The sequence below is a fragment of the Lonchura striata genome, chromosome 36 (genome assembly GCF_046129695.1).
Source record: "Lonchura striata isolate bLonStr1 chromosome 36, bLonStr1.mat, whole genome shotgun sequence".
NCBI classification, from domain to species: Eukaryota; Metazoa; Chordata; class Aves; order Passeriformes; family Estrildidae; genus Lonchura; species Lonchura striata.
In genome coordinates this window covers 1,097,075-1,117,530 of record NC_134638.1, presented here as the reverse complement: position 1 = coordinate 1,117,530, position 20,456 = coordinate 1,097,075, and the positions used below count along the sequence as shown (strand labels likewise).

The 20,456-nt window shown below is 61.6% G+C and overlaps 1 protein-coding gene across 1 annotated transcript in view; it reads right to left on the bottom strand.

Annotated features, from left to right (window-relative positions):
- L1CAM (L1 cell adhesion molecule) overlaps positions 1-20,233 on the bottom strand; it is a 55,663-nt gene extending 35,430 nt beyond the window's left edge. Inside the window, exons 1-10 of the mRNA XM_077789650.1 lie at positions 20,199-20,233; positions 16,130-16,227; positions 14,774-14,788; positions 13,695-13,800; positions 12,570-12,790; positions 11,024-11,146; positions 8,247-8,417; positions 6,592-6,703; positions 4,830-5,014; positions 1,337-1,468 (exon numbers count right to left, since the gene is read on the bottom strand). Coding sequence (XP_077645776.1) covers positions 1,337-1,468; positions 4,830-5,014; positions 6,592-6,703; positions 8,247-8,417; positions 11,024-11,146; positions 12,570-12,790; positions 13,695-13,800; positions 14,774-14,788; positions 16,130-16,217 — 1,153 coding nt within the window. The 5' untranslated portion in view covers positions 16,218-16,227; positions 20,199-20,233. The remainder of the gene's footprint in view (positions 1-1,336; positions 1,469-4,829; positions 5,015-6,591; positions 6,704-8,246; positions 8,418-11,023; positions 11,147-12,569; positions 12,791-13,694; positions 13,801-14,773; positions 14,789-16,129; positions 16,228-20,198) is intronic.
- Between the last annotated feature and the right edge of the window lie 223 nt (positions 20,234-20,456).

Genomic DNA, 20,456 nt, shown 5'->3' with positions numbered 1-20,456 from the left:
TCCCTGGGGACACCAAAATCCCATCCAGGGACACCAAAATCCCACCCAGGGACAGGATCAGCGCCCCGTCCTGGAGAGCGCGGCGCCCCGAGGCCGGCAGCTCTGCGGGGACAGAAAATCCATCCAGAGATGCCAAAATCATCCCTGGGGACACCAAAATCCACCCAGGGACACCAAAATCCCATCCAGGGACACCAAAATCCCATCCAGGGACACCAAAATCAGCCCTGGGGACACCAAAACCCATCCAGGGACACCAAAACCCATCCAGGGACACCAAAATCAGCCCTGGGGACACCAAAATCCCATCCAGGGACATCAAAAACCACCCAGGGACACCAAAATCAGCCCTGGGGACACCAAAACCAGCCCTGGGGACACCAAAATCATCCCTGGGGACACCAAAATCCCGTCCAGGGACACCAAAACCCATTTGAGATACCAAAACCAATCCTGGGGACACCAAAACCCATCCAGGGACACCAAAATCATCCCTGGGGACACCAAAATCCCATCCAGGGACACCAAAACCCATCCAGGGACACCAAAATTATCCCTGGGGACACCAAAATCCCATCCAGGGACACCAAAATCCCACCCAGGGACAGGATCAGCGCCCCGTCCCGGAGAGCGCGGCGCCCCGAGGCCGGCAGCTCTGCGGGGACAAAAAATCCATCCAGAGATGCCAAAATCATCCCTGGGGACACCAAAATCCACCCAGGGACACCAAAACCCATCCAGGGACACCAAAATTATCCCTGGGGACACCAAAATCCCATCCAGGGACACCAAAATCCCACCCAGGGACAGGATCAGCGCCCCGTCCCGGAGAGCGCGGCGCCCCGAGGCCGGCAGCTCTGCGGGGACAAAAAATCCATTTGAGATACCAAAATCATCCCTGGGGACACCAAAACCAGCCCAGGGGACACCAAAATCATTCCTGGGGACACCAAAATCCCATCCAGGGACACCAAAACCCATTTGAGATACCAAAATCAGCCCTGGGGACACCAAAACCAGCCCTGGGGACACCAAAATCATCCCTGGGGACACCAAAATCCCGTCCAGGGACACCAAAATCAGCCCTGGTGACACCAAAACCAATCCTGGGGACATCTAAAATGAACCCAGGGACACCAAAATCCCCCAAATCCCCTCTCCAGCCCCCCGAGCCCCTCAAATTCCCTCCCCAGCCCCCCAAACCTCCCAAAATCCCCAAATCCCCTCCCCATCCCCCTTCCCAACCCCCCAAATCCCCTCTCCAGCCCCCCGCGAGCCCCCCAAACCCCCCCAGATCCCCCCCCAGATCCCCCCGAAGCCCCCCGAAGCCCCCTACCCTCGATGGGGACGCCGTTGATGCTCCAGCTGAGGCGGGGCCGGGGTTTGCCGCCCACCTGGCAGTCCAGGCGCGCCGTCTCGCCGGGCCCGAACACGCCGCTCTGCGGCCGGCGCAGCCAGTACGGCGCCGCTGGGACGAGAAATCCCAGTGCATCCCAGTGCCTCCCAGTATGGCCCAGGGCCCATCCCAGTACATCCCAGTGCATCCCAGTGCATCCCAGTGCCCATCCCAGTACTGCCCAGTATGGCCCAGTGCTGCCCCAGTACATCCCAGTATGGCCCAGTGCCTCCCAGTGCCCATCCCAGTACTGCCCAGTATGGCCCAGTGCTGCCCCAGTACATCCCAGTACATCCCAGTACATCCCATCCCGCTCTGCGGCCGGCGCAGCCAGTACGGCACCACTGGGGACGAGAAATCCCAGTGCATCCCAGTGCCTCCCAGTATGGCCCAGTGCCCATCCCAGTATGGCCCAGTGCTGCCCCAGTACATCCCAGTACATCCCATCCCGCTCTGCGGCCGGCGCAGCCAGTACGGCGCCGCTGGGGACCGAGAAATCCCAGAACATCCCAGTACATCCCAGTATGGCCCAGTGCCTCCCAGTACATCCCAGTACATCCCGGTACCTCCCAGTACATCCCAGTGCACCCCAGTATGGCCCAGTGCTGCCCCAGTACATCCCAGTACCCATCCCAGTGCTGCCCAGTATGGCCCAGTGCTGCCCCAGTACATCCCAGTACATCCCAGTATGGCCCAGTGCCCATCCCAGTATGGCCCAGTGCTGCCCAGGTACATCTCAATTTATCCCAGTTTATCCCAGTTTGTCCCAGTTTCCCCCGTTACCCTGCACAGTCACGCGGTGCCCGCGCCATGCCGTGCCCAGAGCTCCCAGTTTGTCCCAGTTTGTCCCAGTTTGTCCCAGTTTCCCCAGTTTACCCTGCACAGTCACGCGGTGCCCGCGCCGCGCCGTGCCCAGAGCTCCCATTTTGTCCCAGTTTGTCCCAGTTTGTCCCAGTTTCCCCAGTTACCCTGCACGGTGACACGGTGCCCGCGCCGCGCCGTGCCCAGAGCTCCCATTTTGTCCCATTTTGTCCCAGTTTGTCCCAGTTTGTCCCAGTTTCCCCAGTTTACCCTGCACGGTGACGCGGTGCCCGCGCCGCGCCGTGCCCAGAGCTCCCAGTTTGTCCCAGTTTGTCCCAGTTTGTCCCAGTTTCCCCAGTTTCCCCCGTTACCCTGCACGGTGACGCGGTGCCCGCGCCGCGCCGTGCCCAGAGCTCCCAGTTTGTCCCAGTTCATCCCAGTTTACCCTGCACGGTGACGCGGTGCCCGCGCCGCGCCGTGCCCAGAGCTCCCAGTTTGTCCCAGTTTGTCCCAGTTTCCCCAGTTTCCCCAGTTACCCTGCACGGTGACGCGGTGCCCGCGCCGCGCCGTGCCCAGAGCTCCCAGTTTGTCCCAGTTTGCCCCAGTTTGTCCCAGTTTGTCCCAGTTTCCCCAGTTTCCCCAGTTTACCCTGCACGGTGACGCGGTGCCTGCGCCGCGCCGTGCCCAGAGCTCCCATTTTGTCCCAGTTTGTCCCAGTTTGTCCCAGTTTGTCCCAGTTTGCCCCAGTTTGTCCCAGTTTCCCCAGTTTACCCTGCACGGTGACGCGGTGCCCGCGCCGCGCCGTGCCCAGAGCTCCCAGTTTGTCCCAGTTTCCCCAGTTTCCCCAGTTTACCCTGCACAGTCACGCGGTGCCCGCGCCGCGCCGTGCCCAGAGCTCCCAGTTTGTCCCAGTTTCCCCAGTTTACCCTGCACAGTCACGCGGTGCCCGCGCCGCGCCGTGCCCAGAGCTCCCAGTTTGTCCCAGTTTGTCCCAGTTTCCCCAGTTTACCCTGCACAGTGACGCGGTGCCTGCGCCGCGCCGTGCCCAGAGCTCCCAGTTTGTCCCAGTTTGTCCCAGTTTGTCCCAGTTTCCCCAGTTTACCCTGCACAGTCACGCGGTGCCCGCGCCGCGCCGTGCCCAGAGCTCCCATTTTGTCCCAGTTTGTCCCAGTTTGTCCCAGTTTGTCCCAGTTTCCCCAGTTTCCCCAGTTTCCCCCATTACCCTGCTCGGTGACGCGGTGCCCGCGCCACGCCGTGCCCAGAGCTCCCATTTTGTCCCAGTTTGTCCCAGTTCATCCCAGTTTACCCTGCACGGTGACGCGGTGCCCGTGCCGCGCCGTGCCCAGAGCTCCCATTTTGTCCCAGTTTGTCCCAGTTCATCCCAGTTTACCCTGCACAGTCACGCGGTGCCCGCGCCGCGCCGTGCCCAGAGCTCCCATTTTGTCCCAGTTTGTCCCAGTTCATCCCAGTTTACCCTGCACGGTGACGCGGTGCCCGTGCCGCGCCGTGCCCAGAGCTCCCATTTTGTCCCAGTTTGTCCCAGTTCATCCCAGTTTACCCTGCACAGTCACGCGGTGCCCGCGCCGCGCCGTGCCCAGAGCTCCCAGTTTGTCCCAGTTTGTCCCAGTTTGCCCCAGTTTGTCCCAGTTTCCCCAGTTTACCCTGCACAGTCACGCGGTGCCCGCGCCGCGCCGTGCCCAGAGCTCCCATTTTGTCCCAGTTTATCCCAGTTTCCCCAGTTTACCCTGCACGGTGACGCGGTGCCCGCGCCGCGCCGTGCCCAGAGCTCCCAGTTTGTCCCAGTTTGTCCCAGTTTGTCCCAGTTTCCCCAGTTTACCCTGCACGGTGACGCGGTGCCCGCGCCGCGCCGTGCCCAGAGCTCCCAGTTTGTCCCAGTTTGTCCCAGTTTCCCCAGTTTCCCCAGTTTACCCTGCACAGTCACGCGGTGCCCGCGCCGCGCCGTGCCCAGAGCTCCCAGTTTGTCCCAGTTTGTCCCAGTTTGTCCCAGTTTGTCCCAGTTTGCCCCAGTTTGTCCCAGTTTCCCCAGTTTACCCTGCACAGTCACGCGGTGCCCGCGCCGCGCCGTGCCCAGAGCTCCCAGTTTGTCCCAGTTTGTCCCAGTTTCCCCAGTTTACCCTGCACGGTGACGCGGTGCCCGCGCCGCGCCGTGCCCAGAGCTCCCAGTTTGTCCCAGTTTGTCCCAGTTTCCCCAGTTTACCCTGCACAGTCACGCGGTGCCCGCGCCGCGCCGTGCCCAGAGCTCCCAGTTTGTCCCAGTTTGTCCCAGTTTCCCCAGTTTACCCTGCACGGTGACGCGGTGCCCGCGCCGCGCCGTGCCCAGAGCTCCCAGTTTGTCCCAGTTTGTCCCAGTTTCCCCAGTTTACCCTGCACGGTGACGCGGTGCCCGCGCCGCGCCGTGCCCAGAGCTCCCAGTTTGTCCCAGTTTGTCCCAGTTTCCCCAGTTTACCCTGCACAGTCACGCGGTGCCCGCGCCGCGCCGTGCCCAGAGCTCCCATTTTGTCCCAGTTTCCCCAGTTTCCCCAGTTTACCCTGCACGGTGACGCGGTGCCCGTGCCGCGCCGTGCCCAGAGCTCCCAGTTTGTCCCAGTTTGTCCCAGTTTCCCCAGTTTACCCTGCACGGTGACGCGGTGCCCGCGCCGCGCCGTGCCCAGCCCGTTGCTGGCCGTGCACTCGTAGTCGCCGTCGTCGGCCTCGCTGACCGCGCGCAGCCGCAGCGTCTTGTTGAAATTGTCCAGCAGCGCCCGGCCCGGCGGCAGCGGCGCGTTCAGCCGGCGCCACGACACCCAGGGCGTGGGGCTGCGGAGAGACGGGGTAAACTGGGATAAACTGGGATAAACTGGGGTAAACTGGGGTAAACTGGGGTTAGACTGGGGTTAGACTGGGATAGAACTGGGATAGAACCGGGGTTAGACTGGGATAACCCCCAGGCCAGTTCAGCCGGCGCCACGACACCCAGGGCGTGGGGCTGGGGAGAGACGGGGTAAACTGGGATAAACTGGGGTAAACTGGGGTAAACTGGGATAACCCCCAGGCCAGTTCAGCCGGCGCCACGACACCCAGGGCGTGGGGCTGGGGAGAGACGGGGTAAACTGGGATAAACTGGGAAAAACTGGGGTAAACTGGGGTAAACTGGGGTTAGACTGGGATAAACTGGGATAAACTGGGGTTAGACTGGGGTTAGACTGGGATAAACTGGGATAAACTGGGACAAACTGGGGTTAGACTGGGGTTAGACTGGGGTAAACTGGGGTAAACTGGGGTTAGACTGGGGTTAGACTGGGGTTAGACTGGGGTTAGACTGGGATAACCCCCAGGCCAGTTCAGCCGGCGCCACGACACCCAGGGCGTGGGGCTGGGGAGAGACGGGGACAAACTGGGATAAACTGGGGTAAACTGGGGTAAACTGGGGTAAACTGGGGTTAGACTGGGGTTAGACTGGGGTAAACTGGGGTTAGACTGGGATAAACTGGGATAAACTGGGTTAGACTGGGATAAACTGGGTTAGACCGGGGTTAGACTGGGGTTAGACTGGGATAACCCCCAGGCCAGTTCAGCCGGCACCATGACACCCAGGGCGTGGGGCTGGAAGGAGACAGGGTTAGACCGGGTTAAACTGGGGTTAGACTGGGATAAACTGGGGTTAGACTGGGATAAACTGGGGTTAGACTGGGGTTAGACTGGGATAGAAGCGGGATAGAACCGGGATAGAATCTGGATTAAACTGGTATATCCCCCGGGACACCCGGACCAGTTCAGTTTGTGCCACAATACCCAGGGTGTGGGGCTGGGGGATAGAACTGGGATTAAAGCAGGATAGAACCGGGATAGAACCGGGATAGAACCGGGATAGAACTGGGATAGCACCGGGATAGAACCAGGATTAAACCGGGATAGAACTGGGATAGAACTGGGATAGAACTGGGATAGCACCGGGATAGCACCGGGATAGAACCAGGATTAAACCGGGATAGAACCGGGATAGAACTGGGATAGAACCGGGATAGCACCGGGATAGAACCAGGATTAAACCGGGATAGAATCGGGATAGCACCGGGACAGAACCGGGATAGAACCGGGATAGAACTGGGATAGAACTGGGATAGAACCGGGATAGAACCGGGATTAAACCGGGATTGAACCAGGATAGAACCAGGACACCCCTGGGACCCCCCACCCAACATCCCCCCCGGACCCTCCTGGAGCCCCCCAGGATCCCCTGGACCCCCCAACATCCCCCAGACCCCCCAAGGACCCTCCAGACTCCCCCTGGACCCCCCCAAGGACCCCCTGGACCCCCCGAGATCCCCCCAGGACCCCCCAGACCCACCCAAGACCCCCCCGGACCCCCCCGGACCCCCGAGCCCCCCACTCACAGCCCCTCGGCGATGCACTCCAGCACCAGCGTCTCCCCCCGCAGCGCCACCACCGTGGGTTGGGGGTCCCTGGGGACCACCAGGCGGGGCCGGCGGGACTGCACCGAGTTACCTGGGGGGGGCAGAGGGGTTAGAGACCCCCTGGAGCCCCCCAAATCCTGGGGATCCCCCCCCAAATCCCCCCCAGTTCATGGGGATCTCCCCCAAATTCTCCCTGGAGCCCCCCAGTTCATGGGGATCTCCACAGGAGCCCCCCCAGTTCCTGGGGATCCCCCCCAAATCCCCCCCAGTTCATGGGGATCCCCCCAGAACCCCCCCAGAGCTCCCCCAATTCATGGGGATCCTCCCCAAATCCCCCTCAGAGTCCCCCAGTTCATAGGGATCTCCCCCAAATCCCCCCCAGTTCCTGGGGATCCCCCACAAATCCCCCCCAGTTCATGAGGATCCCTCCCAAATCCCCCCCAGTTCCTGGGGATCCCCCACAAATCCCCCCCAGTTCCTGGGGATCCCCCACAAATCCCCCCCAATTCATGGGGATCCCTCCCAAATCCCCCCAGTTCCTGGGGATCCCCCCCAAACCCCCCCCAGAGCTCCCCCAATTCATGGGGATCCCCCTTAAATCCCCCCCCGGAGCCCCCACAAGTCATGGGGATCCCCCCCAAATCCCTCCCAGAACCCCCAACTTCTTGAGGATTTGGGATTTTGTGGTTCTCTGAAGGTGGATTTGGGGTTTTGGGGTCCCCTAAAGGTGGATTTGGGATTTTGGGGTCCCCTGAAGGCAGATTTGGGATTTTGGGGTCCCCTGAAGGTGGCTCTGGGGTTTTGGGTCCCCTGAAGGTAGATTTGGGGTTTTGGGGTCCCATGAAGGTGGCTCTGGGGTTTTGGGTCCCCTGAAGGTAGATTTGGGGTTTTGGGGTCCCATGAAGGTGGATTTGGGGTCCCCTGAAGGCAGCTCTGGGGTTTTGGGGTCCCCCGAAGGTGGATTTGGGGTCCCCTGAAGGTGGATTTGGGGTCCCCCGAAGGCAGCTCCGGGGTTTTGGGGTCCCCGAAGGCAGATTTGGGATTTTGGGGTCCCATGAAGGTGGATTTGGGGTCCCCGAAGGCAGATTTGGGATTTTGGGGTCCCATGAAGGTGGATTTGGGGTCCCCGAAGGCAGATTTGGGATTTTGGGGTCCCATGAAGGTGGATTTGGGGTCCCCGAAGGCAGATTTGGGATTTTGGGGTCCCCGAAGGCAGATTTGGGATTTTGGGGTCCCCCGAAGGCGGCTCTGAGGTTTTGGGTGCCCTGAAGGTGGATTTGGGGTTCTCTGAAGATGGATTTGGGGTTTTGGGGTCCCCCGAAGGCAGCTCCGGGATTTTGGGGTCCCCCGAAGGCAGCTCCGGGGTTCTGGGGTCCCCTGAAGGTGGATTTGGGATTTTGGGGTCCCCGAGGGCAGATTTGGGATTTTGGGGTCCCATGAAGGTGGATTTGGGGTCCCTGAAGGCAGATTTGGGATTTTGGGGTCCCCCGAAGGCAGCTCCGGGGTTTTGGGGTCCCCCGAGGGCAGATTTGGGATTTTGGGGTCCCATGAAGGTGGATTTGGGGTCCCCCGAGGGCAGCTCCGGGGTTTTGGGGTCCCCCGAGGGCAGCTCCGGGGTTTTGGGGTGCGCTCACTGGGGGAGACGCGCAGGTCCAGCGGCTCTTTCTGGATGATGGTGCGGGGCCCCAGGTAGTGCGCGTGGCAGATGTAGTCGGGGTGGCTGTCCCCGACCTGCGCGTTGGCGAAGTACAGGAACCCGTCCTGGCCCATGCTGACGCGGGCGTCCTGCGCGATGTGCACGATGCCTGGGGAAAAAAACCCAAAAGTGTCCCCAAAACTGACCCCAAAAGTGACCCCAAAAGGGATCCTAAACCTGCCCTAAAACTGACCCGAGCGTCCTGCGTGATGTGCACAATGCCTGGGGAAAAAACCCAAAAGTGTCCCCAAAAGTGACCCCAAAAGTGTCCCCAAAAGTGACCCCAAAAGTGACCCCAAAAGTGTCCCCAAAAGTGACCCCAAAAGTGACCCTAAACCTGCCCTAAAACTGCCCCCAAAACTGACCCGAGCGTCCTGCGCGATGTGCACGATGCCTGGGGGAAAAAACCCAAAAGTGTCCCCAAAAGTGACCCTAAAAGTGACCCCAAAAGTGACCCGGGCGTCCTGCGCGATGTGCACGATGCCTGCAACTCAGAAACCCCAAAAGTCACCCCAAAACTGACCCCAAACCTGCCCTAAAACTGACCCTAAAACTGACGCGGGCGTCCTGCACGATGTGCACGATGCCTGGGGGAAAAACCCCAAAAGTGACCCCAAAAGTGACCCCAAATGTGACCCCAAAAGGGATCCTAAACCTGCCCTGTGCTGACCCGGGTGTCCTGCGCAATGTGCACGATGCCTGCAACTCAGAAACCCCAAAAGTGACCCCAAACCTGACCCTAAAACTAACCCCAAACCTGCCGCAAACCTGACCCTAAAACTGCTCCAAAACTGACCCCAAACCTGACCCTAAAACTGACCCCAAACCTGACCCATGCTGCCCCGGGCGTCCTGCGCGATGTGCACGATGCCTGCAACACAGAAACCCCAAAAGTGACCCCAAAACTAACCCCAAAAGGGATCCCAAAACTGACCCAGGCTTCCTGTGCAATGTGCACGATGCCTGGGGAAAAAAACCCAAAAGTGACCCCAAAACTGATCCTAAACCTGCCCTAAAACTGCCCACAAAACTGACCCGAGCGTCCTGCACGATGTGCACGATGCCTGGGGGAAAAAACCCAAAAGTGACCCCAAAAGTGACCCCGAAAGGGATCCCAAAACTGACCCAGGCTTCCTGTGCAATGTGCACGATGCCTGGGGGAAAAAACCCAAAAGTGACCCCAAAAGTGACCCTAAACCTGCCCTAAACCTGACCCCAAAACTGACCCGAGCGTCCTGCACGATGTGCACGATGCCTGGGGGAAAAAACCCAAAAGTGACCCCAAAACTGACCCTAAACCTGCCCTAAAACTGACCCCAAAACTGACCCGGGCGTCCTGCGCGATGTGCACGATGCCTGCAACTCAGAAACCCCAAAAGTGACCCCAAAAGGGATCCCAAAACTGACCCCAAACCTGCCCTGGGCGTCCTGTGTGATGTGCACGATGCCTGGGGGAAAAAACCCAAAAGTGTCCCCAAAAGTGACCCCAAAAGTGACCCTAAAACTGACCCCAAAACTGACCCTAAAAGTGACCCCAAAACTGACCCCAAAACTGACCCTAAAAGTGACCCCAAAACTGACCCTAAAAGTGACCTGGGCGTCCTGCGTGATGTGCACAATCCCTGGCAGGAAAAACCCCAAAAGTGACCCCAAAACTGACCCCAAAAGTGACCCCAAAAGTGACCCTAAACCTGATCCCAAACCTGCCCCAGATGTCCCGCGCGATGTGCACGATGCCTGAGGGAAAACCCAGAAGTGACCCCAAAAGTGACCCCAAAATGACCCTAAAATGACCCTAAAACCGACCCTAAAACTGACCCCCGACCTGACCCCAATCCTGACCCCCAACCTGCCCTGGGACCCCCAACCTGCCCCCAAACTGGCCCCAGGTCAGGGGATCCCCAAAACCAGGCCGAGGTGTGGGGGGGATTGTGGGGGTGCAGAGGGGTCCGAGGGGATTTGGGGGTTCAGGGAGGATTTTTGGGGTCTGGGAAGGATTTTGGGGGATTCAGGGGAGGATTCTGGGGGATTCAGGGGAGGATTTTGGGGTCCAGGAAGGATTTTGGGGGATTCAGGGGAGGATTTTGGGGCTCAGAGAGGATTTTGGGGGATTCAGGGGAGGATTTTGGGCTCAGGGAGGATTTTGGAGTCTGGGGACGATTTTGGGGTGTGGGGAAGATTTGGGGCCCATGGAGGATTTTGGGGGATTCAGGGGAGGATTTTGGGGTCCAGGAAGGATTTTGGGGGATTCAGGGGAGGATTTTGGGGTCCAGGAAGGATTTTGGGGGATTCAGGGGAGGATTTTGGGGCTCAGGGAGGATTTTGGGATTCAGAGAGGATTTTGGGGCTCAGGGGAGGATTTTGGGGGATTCAGGGGAGGATTTTGGGGATTCAGAGAGGATTTTGGGGCTCAGGGGAGGATTTTGGGGGATTCAGGGGAGGATTTTGGGGCTCAGGGAGGATTTTGGGATTCAGAGAGGATTTTGGGGCTCAGGGGAGGATTTTGGGGGATTCAGGGGAGGAGGATTTTGGGGTCCAGGAAGGATTTTGGGGGATTCAGGGGAGGATTTTGGGGCTCAGGGAGGATTTTGGGGGATTCAGGGGAGGATTTTGGGATTCAGAGAGGATTTTGGGGCTCAGGGGAGGATTTTTGGGGTACAGCGGGATCAGGGGGTGCAGGAGGAAGCCCCCCACCCCCCAGCCCCCCTCACTCACGGCTGTTGAGCCAGTAGATCTTGGGGGGCACGGCGCTTTTCGGGGGGTCGCAGGGCAGCACCACGGGGTCCCCCTCCTCCACCTGCACCGGGGTCACCTTCTCCTTGGGCCACTGCGGCGTGTCTGGGGGGACAGCAGCTGGGGCACCCCGAAAGCACGGGCACCCCGAAAACGAGAACCCCAAAAACAGGAACCACAAAACCAGACAGGAACCCCAAAAACCCACACAGACACCAAAAACCCACAGAAACCCCAAAAACAGGAACCACAAAACCAGACAGGAACCCCAAAACCAGACAGGGACCCCAAAAACCCACACGGACACCAAAAACCCACAGAAACCCCAAAAACAGGAACCCCAAAACCAGACAGGAACCCCAAAAACCCACACGGACACCAAAAACCCACAGAAACCCCAAAAACAGGAACCCCAAAACCAGACAGGGACCCCAAAAACCCACACGGACACCAAAAACCCACGGGAACCCTAAAAACAGGAACCCCAAAACCAGACAGGAACCACCGCGCTGGCCCCGAGGGGGTCGGGAGGATTTTGGGGTTATTTAGGGGATTTTGGGGATTTTGGGGTTCACTCTCGGCAATGGCGCGGCTCTCCCAGGACAGCGCGATGCCTGGGGTTATTTTGGGGTGAATTTAGGGGATTTTGGGGTTTTTTGGGGCTCACTCTCGGCGATGACGTGGCTCTCCCAGGACAGCGCGGTGCCTGGGGTTATTTTGGGGTGAATTTAGGGGATTTTGGGGATTTTGGGGTTCACTCTCGGCCATGACGCAGCTCTCTGAGGACAGCGCGGTGCCTGGGGTTATTTGGGGTTATTTTGGGTAATTTTGGGGTGAATTTAGGGGATTTTGGGCTCACTCTCGGCCATGACGCGGCTCTCCCAGGACAGCGCGGTGCCTGGGGTTATTGGGGGTTATTTTGGGGTGAATTTAGGGTTTTTTGGGGCTCACTCTCGGCGATGACGCGGCTCTCCAAGGACAGCGCGATGCTGGGGTTATTTTGGGGAGGATTTAGGATATTTTGGGATTTTTGGGGTTCACTCTCGGCCATGACGCGGCTCTCCGAGGACAGCGCGGTGCCTGGGGTTATTGGGGGTTATTTTGGGGTGGATTTGGGATATTTAGGGGATTTTGGGGCTCACTCTCGGTGATGACGCGGCTCTCCCAGGACAGCGCGGTGCCTGGGGTTATTGGGGGTTATTTTGGGTAATTTTGGGGTGAATTTAGGGGATTTTGGGCTCACTCTCGGCGATGACGCGGCTCTCCCAGGACAGCGCGGTGCCTGGGGTTATTGGGGGTTATTTTGGGGTGGATTTGGGATATTTTGGGGTTTTTTGGGGCTCACTCTCGGCGATGACGCGGCTCTCCCAGGACAGCGCGGTGCCTGGGGTTATTGGGGGTTATTTTGGGTAATTTTGGGGTGAATTTAGGGGATTTTGGGCTCACTCTCGGCGATGACGCGGCTCTCCCAGGACAGCGCGGTGCCTGGGGTTATTTTGGGGTGAATTTAGGGGATTTTGGGGCTCACTCTCGGCAATGACGCGGCTCTCCCAGGACAGCGCGGTGCCCAGTGCGTTGCTGGCGGCGCAGCGGAACCGGCCCTGCAGCCGCCCGGCCAGGCTGGCGTTGATGACCAAGGTCCCCCCGCCGGGGGACACCGAGACCCCCGTGAGCTCCGGCGGCGCCGGGCCCGGGGACGGCGACGGGAATGGTGACGGGAACGGGAGACCCTCGCGTGTCCAGCGGTACCTGCGGGGACACAGAGCGGCTGGGGGACACGGGGACAGGGACAGAGGGACAGAGGGACAGGGACAGAGGGACAGAGGGACAGAGGGACACGGGGGGACAGAGAGCGGCTGGGGGACAGCGGGGACAGGGACAGAGGGACACGGGGACAGGGACAGAGGGACAGAGGGACAGAGGGACACAGAGGGGACAGGGACAGAGGGACACAGGGGGGACACGGGGGGACAGAGAGCGGCTGGGGGACACGGGGACAGGGACAGAGGGACAGGGACAGAGGGACAGAGGGACAGGGACAGAGGGACAGAGGGACATGGGAGGACAGGGGGACAGTGACAGAGGGACTCGGGGACACGAGGGGGACAGGGGGACATGGGGGGACACGGGGACAGTGACACTGACAGGCTGGAGGGACAGTGGGACACGGGGGGGACGGGGACAACGGGGACAGCAGGAGGGGGGACAAGGACACTGGGGACAGGGGGGACTCAGAGGGGACACGAGGGGGACACATGGACAGCAGGACACGGGGGGACACGGGGACAGTGACAGAGGGACAGAGGGACACGGGGGGGACACGGGGACAGTGACAGAGGGACAGAGGGACACGGGGGGGACACGGGGACAGTGACAGAGGGACAGAGGGACACGGGGGGGACACGGGGACAGTGACAGAGGGACAGAGGGACACGGGGGGGACACGGGGACAGTGACAGAGGCTGGAGGGACAGCGAGGGGACAGCAGGAGGGGGGACAGGGGGACACGGGGGGGACATGAGGAGGACACACGGACAGTGGCTGGAGAGACAGTGGGAGAGCAGCGGGAGGTGACACAGGTGTCCCTCAATTGACACAGAGGACCCTCGGGTGACACAGAGGTGACACGGGTGACACCGGGGGTGACACTCACTCCACCGGGGGGTTGCCGGTGGCCGCGCACTTGAGCACGACGTCGTCGCTGGGGAACACCACGAGCTGCTCCGGGGGCTGCTCCGTCAGCTCCGGCGGCTGCTGGACTGGGGGGGCAGCGGCTGGGACCGGCCCGAGCCCCAACACCCCCAGAACACCCAGAAACACCCAAAAACACCACACAGACACCCCAAAACACCCCAGAAACACCCAAAAACACCCCAAAACACCACACAGACACCCCAAAACACCCCAGAAACACCCCAAAACACCCCAGGACACCCAAAAACACCACACAGACACCCCAAAACACCCCAGAAACACCCCAAAACACCCCAAAACACCCAAAAACACCACACAGACACCCCAAAACACCCCAGAAACACCCCAAAACACCCCAGGACACCCAAAAACTACCCAGAACACCCCAAAACACCCCCAAAACACCCAAAACACCCCAAAACACCCAAAAACTACCCAGAACACCCCAAAACATCCTAAAAACACCCCAGAACCCCCAAAACACCCCACAGACACCCCAAAACACCCCAAAACCCCCAAAAACACCCCAAAAACCCCAGGACACCCCAAAACATCCCAAAAACACCCCAAAACACCCCACAGACACCCCAAAACACCCCAGAACACCTCACAGACACCCCAAAACACCCCAAAAACATCCCCAAAACACCCAAAACACCCCAGGACACCCCACAGAACACCCCAAAACCACTCAAAACCACCCCAGAACACCCCAAAACACCCCCAAACCCCCCAAAACCCACCGGGACCACCGAAACACACTTGGGACCCCAAAACCACCCAAAACCCCCCCGGAACCCTCCCCACAGACACCCCAAATCCCCCCAAACCCCCCAAACCCCCCCAAAATCCCCTTGAGAGCCCCCCCAAACCCCTCGAGACCCCCCCAAACCCCCCCAAAATCCCCTCGAGACCCCCCCCAAACCCCTCAAGACCCCCCAAATCCCCCCAGGACCCCCCCAAATCCTCCCAGCCCCTCCAAACTCCCCCCAAATCTCCCCAGGACCCCCCAAATCCCCCCGGCCCCCCCAAACTCACGCTCGTGCAGCGAGTCTGCACCGTCCGGGGGGCACGGGGGGAGAGACACGGCGTGAGTGGGGAGGGGGCTCCAGAGAGACCCCCGGGAAAGCGGGGGGCGTGCAAGGGGGGGGGCGTGCAAGGGGAGGGGGTCCCCAAAAAAATGGGGGGGGGGGTCGTGCAGAGTGAGGGGTGATTCTTAAAAAAATGGGGGGGAAAGGGGTCGGGATAAGGGGAATTTGGGGAGGGGTCTTCATGCCGGAGGGGTGAATTGGAAGGGGGGTCCGGGATTATGGAGGTGAATTGAGGGGGGGTCTCCGTAGGGGGGAGGATAAATTGAGGGGGGGTCTCCATTAGGGGGTGGGTCCAGGATCAGGAATTGAATTGAGGGGGGGTCTCCACTAAGGGGGGGGGGGAGGATCAGGGGTTAAATTGAGGGGGGGGTCTCCATGCTTTTTTTTGAGGGGGGGTCTCCATGCCTGTTTTTTTTGGGGGGGGTCTCCATGCCAGTATTTTTTTGGGGGGTTCTCCATGCCATTTTTTGGGGGGGGTCTCCATGCCATTTTTTGGGGGGGGTCTCCATGCTTTTTTCTGGTGGGGGTCTCCATGCCAGATTTTTTTTGGGGGGGGGGTCTCCATGCCATTTTTGGGGGGGGGTCTCCATGCCTTTTTTTCGGGGGGGTCTCCATGCCAGTATTTTTTTGGGGGGTTCTCCATGCCATTTTTTGGGGGGGGTCTCCATGCCAGTATTTTTTTGGGGGGGGGTCTCCATGCCGTTTTTTTGGGGGGGGTCTCCATGCCTTTTTTGGGGGGTTCTCCATGCTGGTTTTTTGGGGGGGGTCTCCATGCCAGTATTTTTTTGGGGGGGCTCTCCATGCCTGTTTTTTGGGGAGGGGTCTCCATGCTGGTTTTTTTGGGGGGGGTCTCCATGCCTGTTTTTTGGGGAGGGGTCTCCATGCTGGTTTTTTTGGGGGGGGTCTCCATGCCAGTTTTTTGGGGGGGGGTCTCCATGCCAGTATTTTTTTGGGGGGGGTCTCCATGCCTGTTTTTTGGGGGGGGGTCTCCATGCTGTTTTTTTTGGGGAAGGCGCATCCATGCCGTTTTTTGGGGGAGGGGTCTCCATGCTGGTTTTTTTGGGGGGGGGTCTCCATGCCTGTTTTTTTTGGGGGGGGTCTCCATGCTGGTTTTTTTGGGGGGGTCTCCATGCTGGTTTTTTTGGGGAAGGCGCGTCCATGCCGTTTTTTGGGGGAGGGGTCTCCATGCTCCATGCAGGGATCCCGGCTGGGGGGGGTTGGGGGGGTTGTGTGTAACCCCTCCCCGCGCCCCTCCCCTCCCCCTCGCGGCTCGCCCCCTCCCCAAATTGCGCCCCCCACTCACACTCGGGGGGGATGAGGATGGCGCCGCCGCGCCCCCCCCCCAGCAGCAGCAGCAGCGGGACGAGGCCGAGCCCCCGGGGCAGCGCCATGGCCGCGACCCTGGGGAGGGGGTGGGGGGCAAATTTGGGGAGGGGTCTCCACCCCCCCCACCCCTAAAACCCCCCCTCCCCCCTCTCCATTGTGTGGCGGCCCCTCCCCCCGGCTGGCGCGGATGCGCGCGTTTCCATGGCGACGCCTGGAGAGGGGACCTGTCACCTTGGCTGCGACCCCCCCCCACCCGCGACCCCTCCCCAAATACCCGGGCTGCCCCTCCCCCACCTCCCCATCCCCCCCCGCGGCCGCGCCCCCCCCCAAATTCAGCACCACGGACAGAGACGGGCTCGAAATCCCCCCCCCCCCCCAAAAAAACCCCCCCACGAAAATCTGGGACCCCCCCCCAGAGGGTTTGGGACCCCCAGGACCACCCGGGGTGGGGCACAGAGGTCTGGAGACCCCTCCCCAAAATCCCCCCGGTGCAGCCGGGGTTTTCCCCAACCCCCTCCGTGCGCGACCCCCGACCCCCCCCTCACCCCCAAACCCCCCGGGGGGGTCCAGAGCTGCGGGGACCCCCCCCAAAACCCCCCCGGGGGGGTCCCCAAACCCCCCCCCCAAAAGGCGTTGCCGGCCCCGCCCTTCCCGGGAGGAGCCGCCAATCCCGGGGACCCCCCTCCCCAAAATCCCGGAAGGATTTGGGAAACCCCCCCCCTCCCCTCCCCCCACCGACCCCGGAAGAATTTGGGGCCCCCCCGGAAGAATTTGGGGCCCCCCCGGGAGAATTTGGGGCCCCCCCGGCCCCACCCGGCCGGAAGCGGGGGCGGCCCCGGCTGGAACAAGGAGCCCCTTGTGCACCCCAAATTCCTGGGGGGGGGGGGGAGGACGGAGCTGGGATGACCCCCCCCGCCCCTCCCCCACCCTAAACGTGCGGACCCCCCCCCCCCAAAAAAAAAAAAAAAAATCCCCAAAATCCCCCCAGGTGATGCAAGGGGGGGGAGGGGCGGGCACCTGTAGGGAAATGGGGGGGGGAGGGGATGGGGAGGGAGGGGAAGGGGGGGGGAGAACCGGGATTGCCCCTCCCCCCCCACCGGGACCCCCCCCCGGCCCCGGGGGTCCCTCGGGGGGGGGCGGGGGGCGCGCGAGGGCCGCTCCTCCCCTCCCCTCCCCTCCCCCCCACCGGCCCCACCCATCTGTTGGACATGGGGACCCCCCCCCACCCGAGACCCCCCCCCAGGCTGTTGGGGACCCCTCGGGACCCCCCCCCAAAAATCCCTGTCCCTGCAGAGCCCCCCCGGAGCCCCCAGCCCCACCGAGAGTGCCCCGAGCCCCTCGGGCTGCTGGGCCCTGCGGAGACCCCGAAACGGCCCCAAAACCGCCCGAAATCATCCCGAGCCCCCTCCCCAAAATCATCCCGAGCCCCCTCCCCAAAATCATCCCGAGCCCCCTCCCCAAAACCGCCCGAAATCATCCCGAGCCCCCTCCCCAAAATCATCCCGAGCCCCCTCCCCGAAACTGCCCTGAAATCATCCCGAACCCCCTCCCCAAAACTGTCCCTGCCCCCCCCCCCAAAACGGCCCCAAAAGGACCCCAAAACCGCCCCGAACCCCTCCCCAAAACGGCTCCAAAACCATCCTGAGCCCCCTCCCCAAAACGGCTCCAAACTCTCCCCAAAACGGCCCCAAAACTGCCCCAAACTGCCCCAAAACATCCCCAGCCCTCCCCCCAAAACACCACGCCCAACCCCCCCTGACTCCCCCTCCCCACTCGCTTTCTGCCCCCAAATCCCCCCCAGGATCCCCAAATCCATCCTGGGCCCCCCAAAACCCCCCAGGACCCCGAAATCCATCCTGGGCCCCCCCAAAACCCCCCCAGGATCCCCCAAATCCATCCTGGGCCCCCCCAAACCCCCCCAGGACCCCCAAATCCATCCTGGCCCCCCCCAAAACCCCCCCAGGACTCCCAAATCCATCCTGGGCCCCCCCAAACCCCCCCAGGACCCCCAAATCCATCCTGGGCCCCCCCAAAACCCCCCCAGGATCTCCCAAATCCATCCTGGGCCCCCCCAAACCCCCCCAGGACCCCCAAATCCATCCTGGGCCCCCCAAAACCCCCCAAAATCCCCCCAGGCCCAGCCCCTCTGCTCCTGCCCCTATGGGGCCCCTATGGGGCTGCCTGGACCCCCCGGACCCCCCGAGCCAGCCCCAAATTGCTCCTGTGCCTCGGCCTGATCCTATGGAGCCCCTATGGAACCACCTGACCCTATGGAGCCCCTATGGAACCACCTGACCCTATGGAACCACCTGACCCTATAGAACCACCTGCGCCCCCCGTCCCACCCTATAGAATCCCTATGGAACCACCTGCGCCCTCATCCCACCCTATGGAACCACCTGACCCTATGGAACCACCTGTGCCCCCCATCCCACCCTATAGAATCCCTATGGAACCACCTGTGCCCCCCATCCCACCCTATGGAACCGCCTGACCCTATAGAACCACCTGTACGCCCCGTCCCACCCTATAGAATCCCTATGGAACCGCCTGACCCTATGGAACCACCTGTGCCCCACATCCCACCCTACAGAATCCCTATAGAACCACCTGACCCTATGGAACCACCTGTGCCCCCCATCCCACCCTATAGAATCCCTATAGAACCACCTGACCCTATGGAACCACCTGTGCCCCCCGTCCCACCCTATAGAGCCCCTATGGAACCACCTATACGCCCCATCCCGCCCTATAGAATCCCTATAGAGTCTCTATAGAACCACCTGTGCCCCCGTCCCACCCTATAGAACCACCTGCCCTATAGAACCACCTGTACCTGCCACCCCGACCCTATAGAGCCCCTATAGAATCTCCTGGCCCCACAGAACCACCTGCGCCCCCCGTCCCACCCTATAGAATCCCTATGGAACCACCTGACTCCATAGAACCACCTGTGCCCCAGGTCTGACCCTATAGAACCACCTGTGCACCCCATCCCACCCTATAGAGCCCCTAGAGATCCCCCTGCCCTATAGAACCACCTGTCCCTGTCAGCCGCACCCTATAGAGCCCCTATAGAGCCACCTGTGCCCCTGTCCCACCCTATAGACCCACCTGTGCCTCTGCCCAGCCCCACAGAGACCCCACAGACCCCCCCGACCTCGATCGGATCCTATAGACACCCCACAGACCCACCCATACCTCTGCCCAGCCCTATAGGACCCTATAGATCCTATAGACCCTCCCCTGCCCCACAGACCCCACAGACCCACCCATACCTCTGCTCAGCCCTATAGGGACCCTATAGATCCTATAGACCCTCCCCTGCCCCATAGACCCACCCGTACCTGTGCCCAGCCCTATAGGGACCCTATAGATCCTATAGACCCTCCCCTGCCCCATAGACCCCACAGACCCACCCATACCTCTGCCCAGCCCTATAGGGACCCTATAGATCCTATAGACCCTCCCCTGCCCCATAGAGACCCCAGACCCACCCATACCTGTGCCCAGCCCTATAGGGACCCTATAGAGACCCCCCAGCCCCACATAAACACCTCACGGCCCCGCCCCCAGAAGCCCCCCGACCCCTCCTCGATGCCAGTCCCCGCCCCACAGACCCTATAGATCCCCTATAGATCCCCCTTTACCCTGCCCGGCCCCACAGACCCCTCCCCAAACCCCAACCCCCCCCAGCCCCATTTCCACCCCCCCATCCCCCAGCCCCATCTCCACCCCTCCCAACCCCCAACAACGCCCCCAGCCCCCCTAAACCCCCCCAGCCCTATAGACACCCTATAGCTGGCCCTAAACCCCCCAAGAACGCCCCCAGACCCATTTCACCGCCAGCCCCCCGCAAAATCTCCCCCAGCCCCACCTTTCCTCCATCCCCACCCCCTCAACGCAGCCCCCCGGGACCCTCCCGGAGCCGCTCCCCGCGCTCGGCGCCCCCCGGCCCGGGACCCGCGGAGCCCTCGGGGTGCCTCGGGGTGCCGGGGACCCCCGGGACCCCCCCCCAAATCCCGGCGGAGCCCCCTGGGCCGTACCTGCTCCCGCCGCTCCCGGCTCGGGGCTGCGGCTGCCGCGGGGTTGACATAATCCGCCCGCAGGCCACGCCCCCTCCGCGGGCCACGCCCCCCGACCACGCCCTGGGCGGGGGGCGGCGGGAAAGCGGAACCTGGGGGGGCGACTTGGGGGTGAGACCCCCGATCTGGGGGTGAGACCCCCCGATTTGGGGGGGTTCGGGTCGAGATTTGGGGGGGAGACCCCCCGATTTGGGGGTGAGACCCCCGATTTGGGGATGA